Source organism: Nomascus leucogenys, chromosome 4, assembly GCF_006542625.1.
Source record: "Nomascus leucogenys isolate Asia chromosome 4, Asia_NLE_v1, whole genome shotgun sequence".
Lineage (NCBI taxonomy): Eukaryota > Metazoa > Chordata > Mammalia > Primates > Hylobatidae > Nomascus > Nomascus leucogenys.
The window spans coordinates 101249316-101269208 of NC_044384.1; the positions used below are offsets into that span (position 1 = coordinate 101249316).

Below are 19893 nucleotides of genomic sequence, written 5' to 3' on the forward strand. Positions count from 1 at the left end.
AATATGAATAACAATGATGGGGCAGAGGCCGAGGTGAGCAGCCTGCAGACTAGGCACTTGGTCTAGCTGAGCCCATAGGCTCACCCCGGGCCTCCTGGAAGTCAAGGGAGACCTACCCAGTGTTTTGTGTTCTAACCAGAGGAGAAGCCCAGCGTGGCTTGCCATGGGAAGGTGTTTGGGGGGTGTGGGGAGATTTCCAGGATGGTGCCCCTCAGCCCATGCACTTTTGCTAGGAGCAGGGTCTGGAAGCTGGCACCTGGACTGTAGTGTGACCCTGGGCATGTTGCTCCTCCCCAAGCCTCGGAGCCCCATTCGTTCTTTCCTAGGGGCCACAGGCAGAGGCTACTGGCAGTGCTGGGAGTCCTGGTCTCACAGGTGTGACCATCTCAGGCTGCAGCCTGGAGGGCCTGGGCTCAGCAGCTGAACAGACTTAGGTGTGGGCTCCAGCTTCTGCTTCTGCCAGGTTTGTGGACTTGGAGCACTCACTGCATTGTTTTGAGCCTCCTCCTGAAAAATGCATTAAGTGGCACTAGCCTTGTGCCCCTGTGATTATGACAGTCACATATGGACAACAGGTACCCATAAGTGATAACTGGAATCACAAAAGTGTCTGGTGGACAGTCAGTTGGGAGCTGGCACACAAGATTTCCTTGGTCTAGCCTGGTATTGGCTGCACTGTGTCTGGAATGGAGCTGGGGGAGAGTGAGCATGGAGAGAAGCGGAAGCCCCTCCTCTCCACTCTGGTGGGGCCAGATCTGATTCATCCTATGTCTCTGGCACCTAGCACAGACCACGGACATGCTAGCAGAAAGAAGAAAAGCCCTAGAGACTGAGGCCCTTTCCTTTTATTCTACACTGTGGTGTTGGTTGAGATAACACAAAACAAAATGATCACATGCTGGTGTGAGGGCTGGGAGGGAGGTGAAGCAATGAACAAATTGAGGGCACATTTGAGGAGGGGTCCCCTGGGTGGGGGCCAGACAGGTCATAGCCAAGAAGATGCATTTGGCCAGGCGTGAATGGGCGGTTGGTGGAGCCTATAGGTCCTGGAGCCATAGCCCAGTGAGCCACCCCACACGCAGCCCCAGCAGGAACAGCCCTTCCCTGCCTGTTCCTCAGGAGGGGAGTTCTGGATGTTAAAGTTGTTGGTGGACCAAAAGCGAGGACCCAGACACCATATGCACGTGTGCCTGAGCACATGTTGGCAGCATGGATGTGCTTTCCCATGTCTGCACATGTGCACATGTGTTTGCGTACACACACACACACACATCCTCCTCCTCTAACTCCAGGCCCTCCACCCCCAGGATTGCAAAGCTGTTGACCTCAAAGTCAGTTGGAAGAAACCTCCTCACCCACTCCCACTAAAGCCACAGACCTCTGATATCACCTTGTTTGGAACAACTCCCTCCGTGGACACCCAAGAGGCCTAGTCACAGGGGTCCCACTTACCCCCTTTCCCTTGGAGGAGTCCTGCAGCGGAGTGGCCTTGCGGGCAGGAGAGCAACATAGGACTCCGGAGTGCTGAAAAGAGCTCAACCCAGGGGTGGGCTGGCAGGCCTGGGCCAGGCAGAGCAGTGGGCTGGGAATCAGGTGGCCCAGAGGCCTTGCATACCTTGTGTGGGCTGAGGCTGGGCTGACTCTGGGGCACAAAGACAACACCCCCCCACCGCAGGGAGCACCCAGCTCTGTGGGTTCGGGGAAGGGACACCAACCCCAAGGTGGCGAGCATGCTCTGTGCTTAGCCCCACTGCCTCCTGGTCACTCTAGGGGATCCCCCTTTTGCAGAGCCTCGATTTCTTCACCTGTAAGAATGAGTGAGGATGGCTCACAGCAGAACTTCTATCAGCCTTTCTATGCAAGAGTTGCCTTGGGGTCTGCCCAGCCTTCTGAAGGGAGGGTCCTGTCTCAGAGTTTCTGCCCTGCCCTCTTTCCAGACAACAGTCTTCGATCTAGGCAGGGTCAAGCACAGCCGCCCCCAAAGGGTCACTGGGCTCAACACTGACCCCCAGCAGTGTCCCCAGCACTGATGCCATGTGGGCTTGACCTGAGCCTGGCAGCAGGCTAACCACAGGTAGAAGAGGGTACTTGGGGGCCAGAGCTCCCTTACAACTCCCTGCCTTCTTCAAGGACCCCTTCTGCCTCCCCTGGCCTCAGTCTATGCCCTGGGAAAGTAGCAAGAACTCCAAGGCCACTTGGGAAGACAAGTGCCCTGAGATCGTGGAGGGAATCTGAGGCAGAGCTTGGACCTGCTCAGGTCTCCTCGTGCCTGCTGGGTCTGTCCCCAGGCACACAGTGTCTCCCACTCCACGCTGTCTGATCCACAGCCAGCCAGAGGCCCACTTCCTCCTCAGAGAGGGCTCAGGGTGTCTCCTGGGCTAATCGGCAAGTAGGGGAGGGGGACTTGATGACACAGCCCAGGTTCAACCTTCCACCCTGCCCTCAGAGAGCCATGGCCACAGACAAGGTGAGGAACCACCTCTGAACTCAGTTTCCTCATCTGCAAAACGGTGTAGAAATGGGACCTGCTTTGCAGGGCCTGCTGTAGGGATTAATAAGTGATGCTGGCCACAGCAAGTGCTCAGTGGCATCGCCCATGACGACAGCTCTGTGTGCAGCACAGGCAGTGCTGGTGCTGGGTCCTACAGGGGCTCTGCAGGTGCAGGAATTCCTTGCCAACCCATATATTTCAGGAGCACTTTTTGTTCAAAGCCCTGCTTGATCAACCAGCCATGGGGCTCCTCTCCCTGGAAAACCCCTGAACCTTCCCTGCAGCTTGCTCTGCTGCCTCCTCCAGGCTGCCCCCACCTTCAGGCAGCCCCCAGGGTCCACACTCCACTTCCAGGGTGCTGTCTGACTCTATCTCCAGCCCTTCCTCGTGAGCCCAAGTGCTATCGGCCTCCATGTGGACAGCACTTCAGTGTTCCTCTGTTTTATCATTAATGTGGCCAGTCTGCCTGGGTGGATGGTGTCATTTTCCCATTTTGCAGGGAGAAAAACTGAGGCCAGGAAAGCCAAAATCACTCAGTCAGGGTAGATCTGAATCCAGTGTGGATCCATCACTGGAAGGGTCTCTCCCTCAGAAAGTCCAGCCCAAAGGGCTGAGGAGGTCGGGGGCTAAGCCAGCTGGGATTCAGGGGTCCCTTTCCTGGGAGATGGCATAGTGGATAACAGACCCTTGTCCCAGGGGAGAGAGACTGCAGCCTGAATGGAGGGAGAGGCAGCAACAATGCCCCAAATATTGCAGGCACGTGTACACAACTGCTGTCCCGCCCTCTCCAGCTGGTGCCATGGCTCTGTGGCCGTTGCTAGGCATCCATGAGGCCCAGGTGGGCCCTACCTGTTGTGGAGTGGCTGTGCAGTGTGGGGTAGGCCTGGGACCAGGCAGGAGCAAGGCCACCTCCGCCTGCCCACCCTCCTCTCACTTGGCAGCAGCAAGCAGAAGCCATTAGCGCCTGGCAGTCCATGTCCCACGGCTCTGACAAACGCCTTAAATGTCACCACGGCTCCAGCTGTCCCACCGGCCGCCTTTACTCCTCATAATAAGCAAGTGTCGAGGCTGATTGCAGCAGCAGGATGCAGCCAGTATTCAGAGCAGCTCTTACCCTGGGTGTTTCCACTTGGCAGCCAGGCCGTGCCCACCCCACCCACCACCTCCAGCCCTTTGTCTGCCTGTCACCTCTGCCTGGGCCCTCAGCATCGCTCCCGGGCCAGCCAGTGCCTGGCTTTGTGTCCCAAAGCTGGTGGGCAGCAACAGAGTGGGGCCTCAGGTGTCCACATCCAGCAGAGTGACAGCCTAGCTGGAAGAGTCTGGCTCCTGCTCCCACTCTTCTGGATGACCTGTGCAGGGAGCCCTGGCTTTGTCTTGGCCTAGCTTCATATCCCGCCTTGCTGCCCAGGGACACGGGGAGTTGTCAAAGCCCATCCCTGGCATGGACAAAGCTGGATTGAGTTTGAGCTCTGCCATTTGATGACTGTGTGGTCTTGGGTGGGTGAGTCACCCTCTCTGAGCCTTGGTGACCTCGTCGGGGGAATGGGAATAATGATTGGGCTTCTTGGGGCTTCGTGGGAGCATGTGTGTGAAGCAAGGTGCAGATAATGAAATGAGGTCCTGTGGAAGAGGCTGGGCCATGTTCATAAGCACAAACACCTACCGCACCAATCCCTGAGTCCAGGGAGGCCCAGGAGAATTGAAGGCCTAAATCAGCTCCCCTGGCCTCCACTGCCCTCCTTCCCACCCCCACATCTTTGACCTCTGGGCATTACTTCCCCTATCCCCTTCATCTGACCTTGCCCTTCAAATTTTGCCTGGTGCTCCCTTTCCCAAAGCCCACCTGGCTTAGCCTAACCATACTCCTCTCCCATAGGGTTTATGTGCCCTTTGAGACAGCCTTGGATGCTCACTGTTCTCCTCTCATGTCTGCCTTCATCCTCACAGTCTTATGAGGCTGGGACTAGTAGAAGCCCCATGTTAGAGAGGAGGTTATCAGGATTCAGAGAATGGCATCAGTTCTGTGCATTACACATGCAGCTCCTGGCGCTGCCCCATGGGGTACTGTGGCTGCTGATCACTGTCTGCCCAGTCCCAGGTCCTACTAGAACCAGGAGAGTAAGCTAAGCCCCAATCTCTTCAGGGGCCCTGGTAGAGTGGACGAGCACCCATTCCACCCCCTGGCCTTGAGGGCTTTCCTCCTGAAGCCCTCATGATCGCCAGGAACAGGGTCAGAGCAGGGGTCAGAGCCCAGGAGTGGCAGGCCTAGGAAGTCTGATTTGGCCAGCACCATGGTTCCGTCTGAGCATGTGATGCAAAAGCCACAAACAGGCCTTAAACAGGAGAGAGATCTGGCCCTGGCCTGGGATGCCTCGGTACAGGTCCAGGCTGTGTCCCTAATGGTACAGTGGCCTGAGAGTCCCTCCAGGCCTCAGCTTCCCCTTTGTATGGGGGGGCCAGTGGGCCCCTGACCTCGTTGTCTTCACCTTGAAGGGATGATCGTCAAGGCAGGCCCTACCTGTGGTGTGTTTAGTAAGAGTGGCCAGGGCCAGTTCTCCTTGTCCAAGGTCACAGATACCTAGATCAAGCACCTAGGTCAAAGTACCTAGATACAAGCACCAATATCTGGGTTGATTATGAGCTCTGTGATCACTGAGTCATTTGTTTACAGGTTCCCCAACCCTCTGATGATGCTGGAAGGTGATTGACAGAGAAAGGTGAAGAATGAGTTGTCTCTGTCTCTTCATCAGACTCTTCTCAGGGATGCAGAGGTGATGGTGCAGGTAGCAGTGAGGACAGTGGTAGTGGTGATTACCAGGAGACATGAGCACTAGCAGAGGTGACCACAGTGGGGTGTTGGTTGTAGTGGTGACAGTGATGGTAAAGGTGGTGATGGAGGTGATGTTGGCAGTAGAGTTGATGGTGGTAGATGATGATGGTGATGATGGAAGTGATGACTATGGTGATGGGGATGAAGGTAGTGACGGTGGAGCTGATGGTGATGGGAGTAACACTGACGATGATGGAGTAATATTGGCAATGGTGATGGGGAGGATGTTGGCAGTGAACATGGGGACATTGGTGCTGGTTAAGCGGGGGGAACAACAGTGATGATGGGGACGATGGTGAATGGAGTAGCATTCTGGTGGTGCAGGGATAATGTTGATGGTGGGTGATGGGGGTGATAGGGCTGATGGGGGGCTCCCTGTGGAGTGTACCTCTCAGGGGCAGTCCTCCAGGCAGCCTTGTCCCACTCGTGGGCTTTGCCCTCGCTGGAGGCAGGACATAGTGGGGCTTGCTTGGTGCTTTTTTCCTTTTAACCTGCAGTGAGCACAGCCTTCTGGGTAATGAGATGCAAATTGACAGAAAAGACAATGAGCCAGCCTGTGGCCAGTGGGGCAGCTTTTAGAGTCAGGCTGATTGCCTCTGTGCCAATTTGCATGGCATTAGCTGTGCATGTCTTCTCCAGTGGGTTCGTGTATTTCATCAGCGGTCACCTGGATGGCTGCATCTGACAAAGGGCAATGACCTGTGATCCCAGACCAGGGGGCAGGGGCAGAGCCACTCTGACTCTGACCTGAATAGGGCTCCAGAATGTGGCTACAAGAAGTCTGAATCTGTGGGGAAGGGCAATGGATAGGGGGTAGAGATTGGAGAGTTCTCATGATCGCCAGGAACAGGGTCAGAGCAGGGGTCAGAGCCCATGAGTGGCAGGCCTAGGAAGTCTGGTTTGGCCAGCACCATGGTTCCACCTGAGCATGTGATGCAAAAGCCACAAACAGGCCTTAAACAGGAGAGAGATCTGGCCCTGGCCTGGGATGCCTTAGTACAGGTCCAGGCTCTCTCCCTAATGGTACAGTGGCCTGATAGTCCCTCCAGGCCTCAGCTTCCCCTTTGTATGGGGGGGGCCAGTGGGCCCCTGACCTCGTTGTCTTCACCTTGAAGGGATGATCGTCAAGGCAGGCCCTGCCTGTGGTGTGTTTAGTAAGAGTGGCCAGGGCCAGTTGTCCATGTCCAAGGTCACATGTTGTAGCCCACTAATCAGGCCTGCCGTGTCTGTCACTGTCACTGTTACTCAAGGTTATGCCTGGGATCATTCTTTGAGTGCCACCGAGGAATGAGGGGTCCTGGGCAAGATAACACCCAGGTGGTTGCCCAAACCCAGCCCTGACTCTCCTCCCTACCTCTGTCCATGGTGCTGAAAGTCTTGGCCCAACCCGCTTGCTCTGGTGTTCCTGCTGCCTAGGTGGGCTGGGCTTGCCCCCCACCCCCCTCCTCACCGCGGCCCTTGCTCTCTGACCCTGCAACCCGTTTGACCCAGTGCAACCCACGACTCCATTCCACGTCCCTTCCCCAAAACAGGCAACAATGGGGCTAGAGGTTCTTCTCCACTACCCTCCACTCCCAGCCCAACCAGTGCCCCCTCGGGCACATTTCAGGGCCCTTTTGTCCCCACCTCCCTCTTCACTGTCCCACTCCTTCTCCTGAGGTTGGGCCTAATCAAAGCTAATCAGAAAATTATGAGCTGCCTGATTACTGATTAGATTCCTAATGTTAATAGAGCTGAGAAGGGCCCGCTTAGGCTGTGTTTTAGGAAAAAGTATAAAAATAACATCGTGGGAAGGGAGCCTGGAGGTTGGGCTGGGACTCAGGCTCTCTTGTTCTACCTGGGGTGGGGTCTCACTCTCAGCTTTCAGGTGGGAATACGTTCCCATGCAGGGGAGCTTCCTAGCACCCTAAATTCTTCCAGCGACGGTGCCATCCCAGGCAGCTCTTCCTGTAGAGGCCTCTAGCAAGTTCTCTGCTCAGGACAGTGGGACTGAATTGCAGTGGGAAGAAGTTAGGTGGACTATAAAGAAGAACTTACTGCTGGCACCCCACATAAGAGCAGGACTATGTCTGTAATGCTCACTGACCTCCTCAGGCCAGTTTGCTGCACACAGTAGGTGCTCAGTAAACATGTGTTGACAGGAACGAAAGAGGGTCATATCAACCTCTTCCCATGGGAACCGTCACCCTCCCATGTCCTGCCCCTGAGCCATGGTGGGCATAGAGGCATCTGAGAAGGCTTCTTGGAGGAGGATGTTGGGGCATGTCAGGAGAATGCACTGATCTGGCACCAGGGCAGGAGTGCTGAGCTCCCTGGGAACTCAGCTCCTGGCTGACCTGGCCAGATGAGGCACTCCTGTCCACCACCCTCTGCCTCTCATTCCAGCAGAGCCCCGGGGGCTTCTGCTAATAACCATGTTATTACTGACTTGGCAGCAGCTGGGTGGGGCTAATGGGTAACATTTTCACAAGGTCCAGAGTGGAGTTGTGGTCCTGGAGAGCAGACCTCAGCAGTTCAGACCCCAGAGGCTGCCCCTCAGATGCCTCTTCATGGAGAACACAGTGAGGCCCGTACTTAGATTCAGCCTCACCCCACTGACACCTTCACCCCCCACGCCATCTTGGATCCCTATTCTCTGTCATCAGCACCGTTTCTGACCTGGTTTCTGCCATCTCTATCCCAAGGAAACCCAGGGCCTCCAAACCAGCAGATCCCCAAGGGCAACTCCTGATCCACCCCCTGACCCCTTGACTGTGATGGGAGCCTGAGGTCACTTAGCACTTCCTCACTGAGCTGGCTTGCCCAGCACTGGGGCCACACAGATCCATGAATCAAGTCCCTGCCTTCAAGGGACCACATCTGAGAGGGAATCAGGCACATGCAGTGACGGAAACCCCAGGGCAATTGTGGGAACCCAGCCCTACGGGCACCAGGATTCCTGGAGGAGGCAGAAGAGCAGTGACTCTTACAGGATGAGGAGGAGCCCGCCAGGGGAGGGGATGAGAAAGGACACTCCAGGCTTGGGATACAGCACAAACAAGGCTTTGGAACTGCAGCATGGCAGGAAGGCAAACTTCAATGTCAATGTGGTAGAAGAGAGATGAGGTTGGCAGGGCCTGGTAAAGGATAGTGTTAGGAAGGGAGGAGTGGTCCAGGCATCCAGGAAACACAGGTCACAGAATTTGATGGGGAAACCTGAAGGTGTGGGGGCCAGGGCAGATGACTTCATGATAACCAGCTTGGGTTGGGAGTCTGAAGGTGGGTTGTGGGGCTCGAGAGAGGTCTGGTCAGGAAGGCAAGGAAGGGGTCACGGAAGTAGGGCTGGAAGCCAAGCAGGGCTGCAGGGGGGTGATGAACAAGATCTCCAGCGAAGTTGGTGCTGAGGAGAAGGGCAGCCCGTTGGTATAAACTGCAGAAGAAAACAGGTCAGGCCAAGTTCAGAAGGCCCTAGAGAGAAGCTGAGTTTGGGGGAGGGGGAACCTGTCAGGAGGCCCCTGGAGTGAGGTAAGGGAAGGAGCAACCCAGAACCTGGAGTTGTGTCTCCAGTTTCCAAAGTGAGTCCCCATCCTGTTCCCTGTCTATGCCCTGCTCTCCATCCACGTCCTCACAGCCCTGGGAGGGGCCCCAGGCAGGGTTTTGATCCCTCCCTGTTATAGATGAGAGATCAAGGTACAGAGAGTTGAGGGCAGTGCTCCCCAAATTATGTGCTGGGTCAATTGCCAAGCCCTAGGAACTTGGGTACCTTGGCCTCTGTGGCCGGACAAGGGAGGAGGGCACTGTCACACTCAACGACCACCCCCGTGCCCACACACATCTCTAGAATGGGGCCTGATGAGGGGACAGGAGGCAGCACCATGCCCCACAGAGCACTCAGATAAGGATGTGTCCCTGCTCCCCTAGCCAGAGTGGCCAACGGCCCCCAGATGGGTACCCTCACCCAATGCTATCTGCATGTTTTTTTCTAAGGATGAGAGAAATGTTGATGAATTATGGATCATAACTTAGGGGGAGGAAAACTGACACAAAACTGGCAGAATTCTGATAAATTCCACCTGGGTTGCCAGGGACTGACTGACCTGCAGAAATGGGTAAGTTTCATGCTGGGGTGCCAGCTAGGTTGGTGGATTCCCACCCGTTTGAGCCCCTGTGGGATGGGGCTGAGCAGGGCAATATCTTGGAAAGAGCCCCAGCAGCCTGGAGTAGCCTTCAGTTCTGGGTTCCTTGGGGGTGAGGTGCCTCCATATGGCTGGGCTCTGAAGCCACAGTTCATATGTGGACCTGAAGCAGTTTGTTGCATATATTGGTTTATTTATCACTGGGGCACCTCTTGCAAGTGCTCAACAGGAGACCTGGGAGCTCAACAGGGGACTGGGTAAGGCAGAGACCTGCAGCCCTGAGGCCAGACCTTTCCTGCAGCATATGGCTGTCCAGGTCCACCCACACCTCCTCCTGAGTCAGCCTGCTGCTGCAGAGTAGAAATCTCCAGAGGATGGGTTTCACTCCCATTTCCAGAAAACTGGTCTGTAAATTCAAGCTGGTTTCTGCAAATGCTCAGCCCAGCCACAGAGGCCCCTTTCCTCACCCTCTCCTTGTTCACACTGGACACATTTGGCTCCTGTCCCAGGACACACCCGACCTTCTCTTTCTGTATTGATTGTGGTTCCAGTTTAAAGCCAAAAATCAATGAAAGCCAGTGGAATACCTGTTACCACCTGTGAGTGCCACTTCCTTTACTTCCTTGGGAAGGGATCTCAGAGCTCATGGCCTTCCTCCTCTTGATGTTAAAACGTCCATTTGGCTGGGTGCAGTGGCTCACAACTGTAATCCCAGCACTTTGGGAGGCCAAGGCAGGCGGATGACCTGAGGTCAGGAGTTCGAGACCAGCCTGGGCAACATGGTGAAACCCTGTTGCAACATGGTGAAACTAAAAATACAAAAATTAGCCAAGCGTGGCAGTGGGCGCCTGTAGCTACTCGGGAGGCTGAGGCAGGAGAATCACTTGAACCCGGGAGGCAGAGGTTGCACTGAGCTGAGATTGCACCACTGCACTCCAGCCTGGGCAACAGAGCAAGACTCCATCTCAAAAAATAAAAATAAATAAAACAAAATAAAAATAAAATGTTCACTTTTTGGTAACATAACAGTAATAAGAGAGAGTGGGAGTTTTTTTAAGTGTCCTCTCTTGGCAAAATACAACATAGCAAGGATCCTTGGGAGCCCAGGATGTTCTGGGAAATTCTGTCTGACCTGAAATTCCAGCATCTAGGATACCAGGCTCCCCACCCTGGCTGGCCACAGTCATTCCGTCTGTGTCTCCATCACAGGCCACCCCTCATTTCTTCATATTTTTCCTCAGAAATTGAAGCACAGCCTGCCCCTTCCAGGCTGGACTGAGGGGGTGCAGGGACTGATTACCAAGCCCGTAACACCCACAGGGAGGCGGCAGGCCTGGGCCTGGGTGGAGTGGCGGCTGCCCTGCTGCAGAGGGAGACCACAACTCGGATGAGTTTTTCCCTGTTATATGGATTCTGACCTTTTTTAAATAATAAAAAAAAAAAAATCCATTTTACTAATTTTTTTTATCAACTCGCAGAAGACGCATGAATCCTATGAGGGAAAAGGTCAGGGAGCCTGTTGCTGCCAACAGCGGTGATGGCCTCCCATGCCAGCCTTCCCCTGAGGCACCCTCTGTGCCAGAAATGTTTATTTTCCTTGCAGGCTTCTGTTTGCTGGAATTGTGGTCTGGGGTTTCAGTGTTTTTTATTGCTCTGGTGGTCATTTTATCTTTAAGTTGTAAACATGGTTAATACAAAAAGAGTAGGTTTGAACCTTACAATGTGCCATGGGCCGGGCGCAGTGGCTCACGCCTGTAATCCCAGCACTTTGGGAGGCTGAGGCAGGAGCATCACTTGAGGTCAAGAGTTCAAGACCAGCCTGGGCAACATAGAGAGACCTTGTCTTGTAATAATTAATTAATAAAAACTATAACAAATTTGTTAAGGAAAAAATAAAGATGGGACAGGAGCCAAGTGTGTCCAGTGTAGATGCAGCTAAGGGGTGAAGGAAGGGGACTTGAGGGACGGGTAAGGCTGGGTGCCTGTCCTGTCCCAGGAGGCATGCATGTCAACAGTGCACCCGACAGGAAAGCACAGCCACTGGTGCGTCTCCATCACCCTCAGCACGTAAGTCACGGATCCTGCTCAGCCCTTGCTGCCCATCCTGCTGCGTTTCTCTTCATCCCTCAGAACCCAGCAAAATGTGAGGTCAGGGCAAGACCTGCCCTCAGAAGGTTGTGGTAAGTAAGACTGTGTCCATAAAGCTCTGAGCACATCATGTGAGGGCCACAAAGTCGCTGAGGTGGCCGTCATGCACGTAGCAGGCACTGTCTGTCCACACAAAGCCTCCCTCAGACCACGAGTGGTACCAGGACAAGGCTGAGTGGGCATTCTCCTGGTCCCTGACTGTGGATGCACCTGCTTGGAGCAGGAGGTGGATGGACAGACAAATGTCTGCTCAAGGCCGAAGCAGCAGCAGCAGAGGCCCACAGGGCCAGGGCCCCCTAACCCCACCCGCACTTCTGCCCCTACTGTCAGCCCTGGGGCTCCAGCTCCCTCCTGGCAGAGCTGCATCTTGCTTCATTATTATGCAGATATTTTAATTATGTAGATATGTTTTTAGACAGTTTTAAATATGTATATTATTTACTCATTAGACCATAACAGCTCTGGAAATTGGAAATCTGTATTTAGTATCTATCTGTGCACAATACACAGCTAATGCAGGACCCACAGGTGGGGAGGGAAGACGGGTGGCAATGGGGCCAGTGCTGGGCTAGGCAGGGGCTGCTGGGCAATCCTGGTACTTGTTCCCTCCCGTGGCCTGGACCCAGTGATACCAAGGCTTGTGGGGGCAACTCGGAGGGACAGCTGGGAGGCCAGTTACTGATCCCCTGTCCTAGGAGAAGGGCAAAGGGACCACTCTGAGGGGTGGCAGGAGGGACCTGAGTCCAACCAGCCAGGCCCCACCTGGCCAGGGATGGTCCTTTCCTGGAACAGTCACTGTCCAATATCGCTGGGCTTTACCATCAGGTGAACCTGGGTTTGATGCTCCCTCTTCCTCCCTAGGGGTCTGGGGCAGCTACACTAATGCTTTGAGCCTCAGTCCCCTCGGCTGTGAAAGGAGGGGAGCAGGAGAATCTACTTCTCGTGAGTCTTGCTGGGGAGGCAGCGGTGAAGCCTTCACCCAGGGTAGGCACTGGACCACACCTGGTGATATCCTGTCATTGCTACCTTCCTTGCAACCCTCGACAGCATTCTCAGGGCATACTACCCCCAGCCTCCACCCCGGAGCCCACACTCCATCACGGCTTCTGCCTGGCTCAGCCCTCAGTGCCCTAGATCTCAACATCCTGCACCCCATGGGTTCAGGGCCTTTTCTTCTAAGCCTCTCATGTCCTCTAGGAAGTGGGAGTAACCATAACTAATTAAGACCAAAGAACTCTTCCAGCCTTTCCCTCTGGGCTATGCAGAAAAAGTCCTATTTGATGGGCAGTTGCTCCTCAGACCCTTCTGGGCCACCAGTACTGGGCAGGGAGGGACTCCCAGGTGAGGGCTGGTGAGGAGAGGAGGCCAAGGAGAAGTGTGGAGCACCTAGCCCGGGGGTGGTGGGGGCCAGGCCCTCTAAGGGGGGGCACCCAAGAGCCCCAGCCCCCCATCACCCAAGGCCCTCCCCTCCTGGCATGCAGGGGGCTTTCCTATCCCAGGTGTTGGCCTCTGAGGGGTGCCCATCCTGGCCCCAGGTCCCTGATCTCAGGTTCTTGCCTGTCTCAGCTCCCACTGCAATTGAAAACTGTTTAACATAATGAGATTTGCAGGTATCTGTGCAGGGGCTGCTCCCAGGGGAGTATTGTCCCCAGCCCAGTGCACGACCAGTCCTCCTCTTTCTTGCGTTTTCGTGTAAGAATGGCTCCCAGAGTTGAGGGAAATTGATTGTGAAGTGAAACAATCAATGTCCTGCCTCAGGACATGTCCTGATAATTGCCTCTGAAATGCCTGCTGTTATCGTGATGGACTTGGCTGTGAGCATCCCCACTCAGCAGTCCCACTGAGGTTCCCTCCAATACCCTGGCCATGATGGGGACGTCACGGGCCAGGCCAGGCACCATCAGTGACTTCATAGCTGCATCGCCATGGGCAGCCCTTACCCCCTAGGATGTGCTGAAGAAAATAGACTCAGAGAGGTTAAACCACACATCCGGCATTACACAACTGGCTGGGCAGAGCCAGACTCAAGCCCAGGCCTCTACACAGGTCCAGAGACACCCCAATTTTCATTTAGCAGACATTCATTGTGCACCTACTGTATGCCCAGGGCCAGGTTACCATAAACTTGACAGCCACAAGACACTTACCCACCAAACCCAGTGCTCAAGGGGAAAGCAGACATGGAAGACGGTTTGTTGAGTGTCAGGGTCAGGAAGTGGATGCGGCTGGAAGAGTCTGGGCAGGAGTGGCCTGGGAGGGAGCAGTATGTGCAGGGCCTGGTAGCAGGGCGACCAGAGACTGCAGGCAGCTCCAGGAGCAGAGCCCAGAGCCCAAGCAAGGAACCACTCCCAGGGGTCAGGGCTAGGAATGGAGTGCATCTCCCCAAGACAGGCAGGCACTCCAGAGACAGGCACCCTGTCCCTGCCCTGCATGGTATCCTAATAGGTTCTTCCCTCGCCTCTGGGCATCAGTTTCTTGCCCCTTCCAGCCTGTCTCCAAACCATCAGGAGGACCAGGGAGAGGTAGAAGGGAAGTGCGAGGAGGGATGAACCTCCAAGGGTGGGGCAGCATGGGCACAGTCTCCCTGCCAGCCCTCAGCAGGCCTGACTGTTGTCAGCTTTATGGGGACAGGAGCCCAAGGTCTGGGTGCTCAGCCTGGGCCAGGTAGGTGGAGCTAAGCTTGGAGATGCCTGCCTCAGGACATGTCCTGCTTGGTGGAGGAGAGTGAAGCCCACCTTGTCCAGAGGGCTGGTTAAAGGCAAAAGGAAGTTTCCAGGGGAAATAACACAGTCTGATAGGGCTAACCAGGCAGAAAGAGCAGATAGCAGGAGGGCCCAGAGCTGGGCAAGAGCCAGTGAGAGAAACCTCAGGGGACTGGCTGCCTATGTGCAGCTGCCGAGGGTTGGAGGAAGGGGGCTGCCAAGAGCCTAGCCACCCTGAGTGGGTGCAGTTACTATGTCCAGTTTATAGGCAGGATGTTGAGGACCAGAGTGGTGAAGACCCTGCTCCAAGAAAGTCAAGCTTTGAACCCAGGCCAGGACTCAGGGGCTCCAAGGTCCAGGCTCTGATCTCTGCTCAGGGCCCCTCATGCACACCAGTGGTGGTCCCAGTCCTCTCATCCTCAGGCCGGCTGGGACCTCATGGCCGAAGCCTGCCCACTCCACTGCACCCCACCAGCTGCCTTAGCCCTTCCTCCCCCACCACTGGGCCCGCCTGTTTAGCAGTTTCCACATGTCCAGTGCCAAGGGATGGACTGATTGATCTGTAACACTGAAAAAATAATAATGGCTTGATTGTTACTGAGGATTAAAAGTAATCCTTTGGCTGTGGCTATTACGACTCCGTTATTCACGAGTCAGTGCGCTGACCCAGGCCTTTGAGCCCATGGGATTCCATGAGCTCAAGGAGGCTGGGGGCTGGGGCCTCCCTCCCTGGGTCTCCCTTGCCCTGTCTGCTAGGCTCTGGAGCCAGAGGGGCCTGTAGCCCCCATGTTTTGGGGCCTGAATGTTTCAGGGTCAGAGCTAAGCCCTAAGAGGGTGAAGGAGCTGGAAACCCCCAGCCAGGAGTAGAGGCAGGGGCAGGAGTTCCTCAGGGTCATGGCCCAGCCTGGAGACTCCCACTAGTGTCAGTGTGGCGTCTGCAGCCCCATCGACCCTGTGGCTTTTCCGCGGCAAGAAACCACATCTGCTTCCCCCACTCTGCCCCAGTCTCAACCCCAGGGAAGGATAGGGGCCTCAGCAGAGCCCCACTCTGAGGAAGATTTGGCGTCCCTGGGAAGGTAGTGGGTCACCAGGTAAGGAAGGAGGGGCACAGTGATGACAAAGGCTTGACCCACACACTGCCTCGTAAGGCTTTACACAGCCTCCAGGCCAAGTTACTGAGCTCGGCACCTGCTGTACTGCAGGTGCTCAGGTAACACTGGTGACAAGCGTTGCGAACCGTACAAGTCACACAGTAATGCCCTCCACACAAGGGCACTGCAGGCTTATGAATTGGGGGCCTCATCCATCCCTGGGTTTGGGGTCAGGGGGTGGGCATTTGTGGTTTAGGCCAAGAGGAGGCTCCAGGATGGAAAAGGAAGAAGAGGAGTCAGGTGGGCCCTACAGGACCTGGAGAAGGTTGTGCCTTTTACATGCAGAGAAGTGGGAGCCACTGAAGGGTTTTGGGACAGGGGACGGTGTCATGACCAGATCTACATTTGGAGAAAAGGCTCCAGGTGTTGTGTGGAGAATAGGTGACTAGGATGAGAGGATGCAGGTTCCAGGCAGGACAGAGCCTGAGCTAGGGGTGCACAGGAGGTGGTGTGAGGGATGCCGGGGTGGAATGGAGGAGGCAGAGGAGCCAGGGTGGGTGGCCTGCCCCAGAGGGGCACTCTGAGCTCAGGTGGGTCTGAGGGTCGCTCCAGGGAAGTGTCCAGGAGCTCAGGAGGGCCAGGATTGGAGGCAAGACATGGGAGGCATCACGGAGTAGAGAGGCCTGGGGCCCCCAAAACCCTAGGAGTGTGAGGCTGGGCTGGGGAGAGAGAAGAGTGTGGGTCCCAGCCAAGCAGGCCCTGCAATTAAGGGTGGTGGGAGACAGAGGACTGAGCCTACAAAGGAGAGGGAAGCAGAGGCCAGGAGGGCCCAGCTCTGCGAGGTGAGAGGGTTTGACCCCAAGAGGCACTTTCTCCCCCTGCTCCCGGGACCCCAGCCTCATAGCCTCCCCGACCACTCAGTGTTCTTGGCCTGAGGAGTGGGAGCCAGCCCAGTGGGGCTAGAGATGGCCCTGGACAGCACCTCTAACTATGGGGGTGTGACACTCTGCCCCAGGAGAACAGAGGCCACAGCTCCACAGGAGGCCCCACCTTGCTCCCTGCCCTGCTAGTCCATGCTTCAGAGGAGGAAACGCCGGCCTCCATGACCTGACTCCCACTTCCCCTAATGGGAAGCTGACAGGCTTTAGTAGGACGTCCCCTCCGGGGCTCACATGCCATATCAGGCCTGGACTCAAGGATGGGGGTGAGGTGTCCTGAATACCAAGGGGCGGGACCTTCTGAGTAGGGCTGTAGGCCTGGAGGTGGGACGTGCCTGCTCCACTGTGGGACAGGGTGGGGTGGGGGTGAGAGACCAGAGCCACCTACCTCACTGAGCATGGTGGGCCCAACAGAGGCTGGTCCTTGGATCTTGGTCATGGGCTGAGCAAGACAAATGCAATGGTGAGGGCTGGGCTCCGGGGCCCAGCCTGAGCCGGACTCACCGTGTGACAGAGAGGCTGCTCACCCTCTCTGTGCCTGGCCGTCCTCATCTGAGGAGGGCCACAATGGCCCCATGCCAGGCACACTGTGAATGGTACAAGGTGCACAGCACATCAGTCACTGGCCAGGGAAGGGTTTGGTGTGCGGTAGGCGGCCAGTTGATAGTGATAGTTGTCATTATGATTGACAGGACACCACTGCTCTCAGCTCTGCAGAAGGTCCCCGGGGTCACACTCAGTTCCATCCTTGGGAGCCCCAAGGTTTCCTGTAGAGATGGGATCCTTAGAAAGTATAGAATAAGAACATCTGGGTGACCCGGGCTTAGGCCCAGAAGGTGGCCGGGCCCCAGCACCTTCTCCAGCAAGTCTTCCCTGAGGTCCCAAGCCCCCACAGCACTGCGCTTCCTGCCCCTCAACCTCTCCTGCCATAGTGGTTCTGCGAGGCTGTGCCTGTGAGCTGCAAGAGGCAGGACCAGGCCTGCCACACCTCCACCAATCAGCGCAATCTGGCACCCAGCGTGCCCAGTGGCAGGTGTGGGATGGACAGACACACAGCTATGCCCTGAGGGACATTCTGCTCTCAGGCACAGGGGCTTTGTTGGAAGAGGTCACTGGGACCAGCCCCAAAGGACAGGACAGGCTCTTGTGGACAGAGGGCTTGGGAGCCCTGTGGGAAGGGGCTCAGGAAGTCTGGGAGAGGGCCAGGATGGACAGCGTGGGCTGTGGGCCCCTCCTGTGGAGTTCTGGATAGCTGGCAGAAGGGCAGGGCAAGGCGAAGCACTTTGTAACTTGCAGCTCAGCCTTCGCTCCACAGGAGCTTCCTCTTGGCACTGGGGTGACACAAGTGTGTGGGGGGTAGAGAGTGGCCCTAGGGCTTGGCCTAGTACAGGGAGTCCCATGGAGATGCCCCTGGGGTCACTGCGCAGGCTTCACCTTTCCTGCATGGACCCAGCTGTGGTCAAGGAGGTGCCCACACAGCAAGCTGGGGAGTGTCTGGGGCAGAGAATCTCTGAGGGTCTCGTAGGATGAGGGGAAGGGAGTCCCCAGTCCAGCCTGGCCCCAGGGAGTGCTGGGGATGGAGAGGCTTTGGGGTGGGCATAGGGCAGGCTGCCTTCCTCAGCCTCTGACCTCCCTGTGCTCTGTCCCTCAGAGACTGGCTGATGCTGCAGAGAACTTCCAGAAAGCACACCGCTGGCAGGACAACATCAAGGTAGGAACCCCAGCACCCTGCCCAGCACTCAGGGCATGCCTATCCCTGGGTGGGTTTGAATGCCAGGGGGTGGGAGCTGCCCAGACACATGAGGGACACGGAGCGGTCTGTGGAGTAGAGCCAGAAGCCTGTGTCCAACATTCAGCAATTCCTCCAGGCGCCTCTCACTGCTGGGCACACAGTGAGATATGAGCCCACATTTACTCCAGAGGAGCTGTGGAGTCACCCGTGAGTGGGAAGGCTGCTTGAAAGTGGTGTTCCTTGTGTTCCCCAGATAAGGTGTTCAGATTCTTGGAGAGCCCCCGGGTCAGAGGGCTTTGGACTTCAGGACTTGTCAGAGGCTTTAATACAGTGACCTGCAAGAGATGCTGGGAAAAGGGGACCAAATGCCCTTCCCCAACTTCCCTTCCCTGACTTCCCTGAACAGCAACCTGTCCACCCAGGAGGCCCTCAGGCTGGGCTCAGGGGACTGGGCTGCCACGGTCACAAAAGCCTCTCCTTCCACCTCAGAAGGAGCTCAGGCTCGCTGCTTGGAGCAGAGGTGCAAGAAGCTGAGCGCAGAGGACCTGGTGCATAGGGGAGGGAAGGGGAGCCTCACCCATCCCAGCCTAGGCCTGAGTTGCCCTCACCGGTTTCTTGCTGTGTTTGATTTTGTCTGGGGCTGGATACACCTGCCCTCGGGCCAGCATCAGATGGAGGCAGGGCTCCTTCTGGATTCAAGGAAGCCCCAGTGCCAAGGATGATGGAACCCTTGAGAACCAGACTAGTTGGCAGGGCTCCTGTGTCCTCCACAGCTGCTCGGGTGTCTGGGCCATGCCTCCTAGTAGTCTTGTGCTAAACACAGGGAGGAGCAGGGTGGGAGTGGCAGACCTGACTCGCTCCGGCTCTGGGCCAGGCACATCTGCTCTAGGAAGCAGCGGGGTTATTGTCCCTATTTGACAAGAAAACAGAAGCACAGAGTGGATAGACCTACCGGAGGTTACCTGTTGGTGGCAGAGATTCACAGCCGGCTGTCGAGTGTCAGGGGCTCATGCCTATGATCCAAGCCCTAAATCTGTTCCTATTCCCCAGTCCCCATCCCCCAGGCCATGCTGAGGCTGCCTCACCTTGCCCACACCATGGCATTCTTCCTTTACCCTTGGCAGGTGCTGGGTGCTGCCCTCAGGGAGTTCACATGAGATGGAAATGAAAGATGATTTTCTAAGGTGAACAAATAAATGGGCTAGTTACTCCCTAAACCAGCCCCCCTTCCCCAGGAGACAGGATTGACCCTTCTCTCCCTCTCTCCTACTCCAGTGCTACTTGCTTACAGTCCCTGTGGGACCCAGGCAAGGGCTTCGGTTTCCCCATTTGGCAAAGGACTGACTGGTGCCGGTGCTGCCTGTGGGCTCGGCTATGGGGTATGAAGGAATCACTGCACACATCAGGCTATGTGGGTGCCAAGCCGCTGATGGCATGGGTGCATCTCTGGCCACACCAGCCCTTGGGCCCTGAGTACTTCTGTCCTGAGATGAGGCAGTAAAGGGCTCTGGCTGCTCCCCTCCCCCTGGCTTGACCTGAGGTGCCCCCAGCTGTGGGTGTGACCACAGGCAGCCCTGACCACAGGGCCACCTGGGCCCGGCCTTGTTCATCTCCCTCCCTGCCACGTCCCACCGATGCCTGCCGGCCTGTCCCACTGGTGTCCCAGGTAGGGTGGGTGGGGCTGTAGTCACCTCCCTCCTTACCAGCTACTGGGTCACTGTTCTTCCCAGGAAGCACTGCTGCTACCACAGCTGCCAGGCTGAAAGGCATCAATACTAATGGTGTGTCCAAGAGCCCAACACCAGCCAGCTATGCTCGGGCTGCCAGGGAGAGCTGGCAGTAGTGG

General features: G+C 56.2%; 1 protein-coding gene across 5 annotated transcripts in view; it reads left to right on the forward strand.

The window, feature by feature from the left end:
• Nucleotides 1-19893, forward strand: part of CACNA2D2 (calcium voltage-gated channel auxiliary subunit alpha2delta 2) — a 141791-nt gene that overhangs the window by 92490 nt on the left and 29408 nt on the right. For 4 of the 5 annotated variants that reach the window (XM_030811702.1, XM_030811704.1, XM_030811701.1 and 1 more), the window contains exon 4: nucleotides 17967-18026. In XM_030811702.1, coding sequence (XP_030667562.1) covers nucleotides 17967-18026 — 60 coding nt within the window. Of the gene's footprint in view, nucleotides 1-17966; nucleotides 18027-19216; nucleotides 19232-19893 lie in introns of those variants that run through there. The other variant, XM_030811705.1, reaches the window with a different exon arrangement.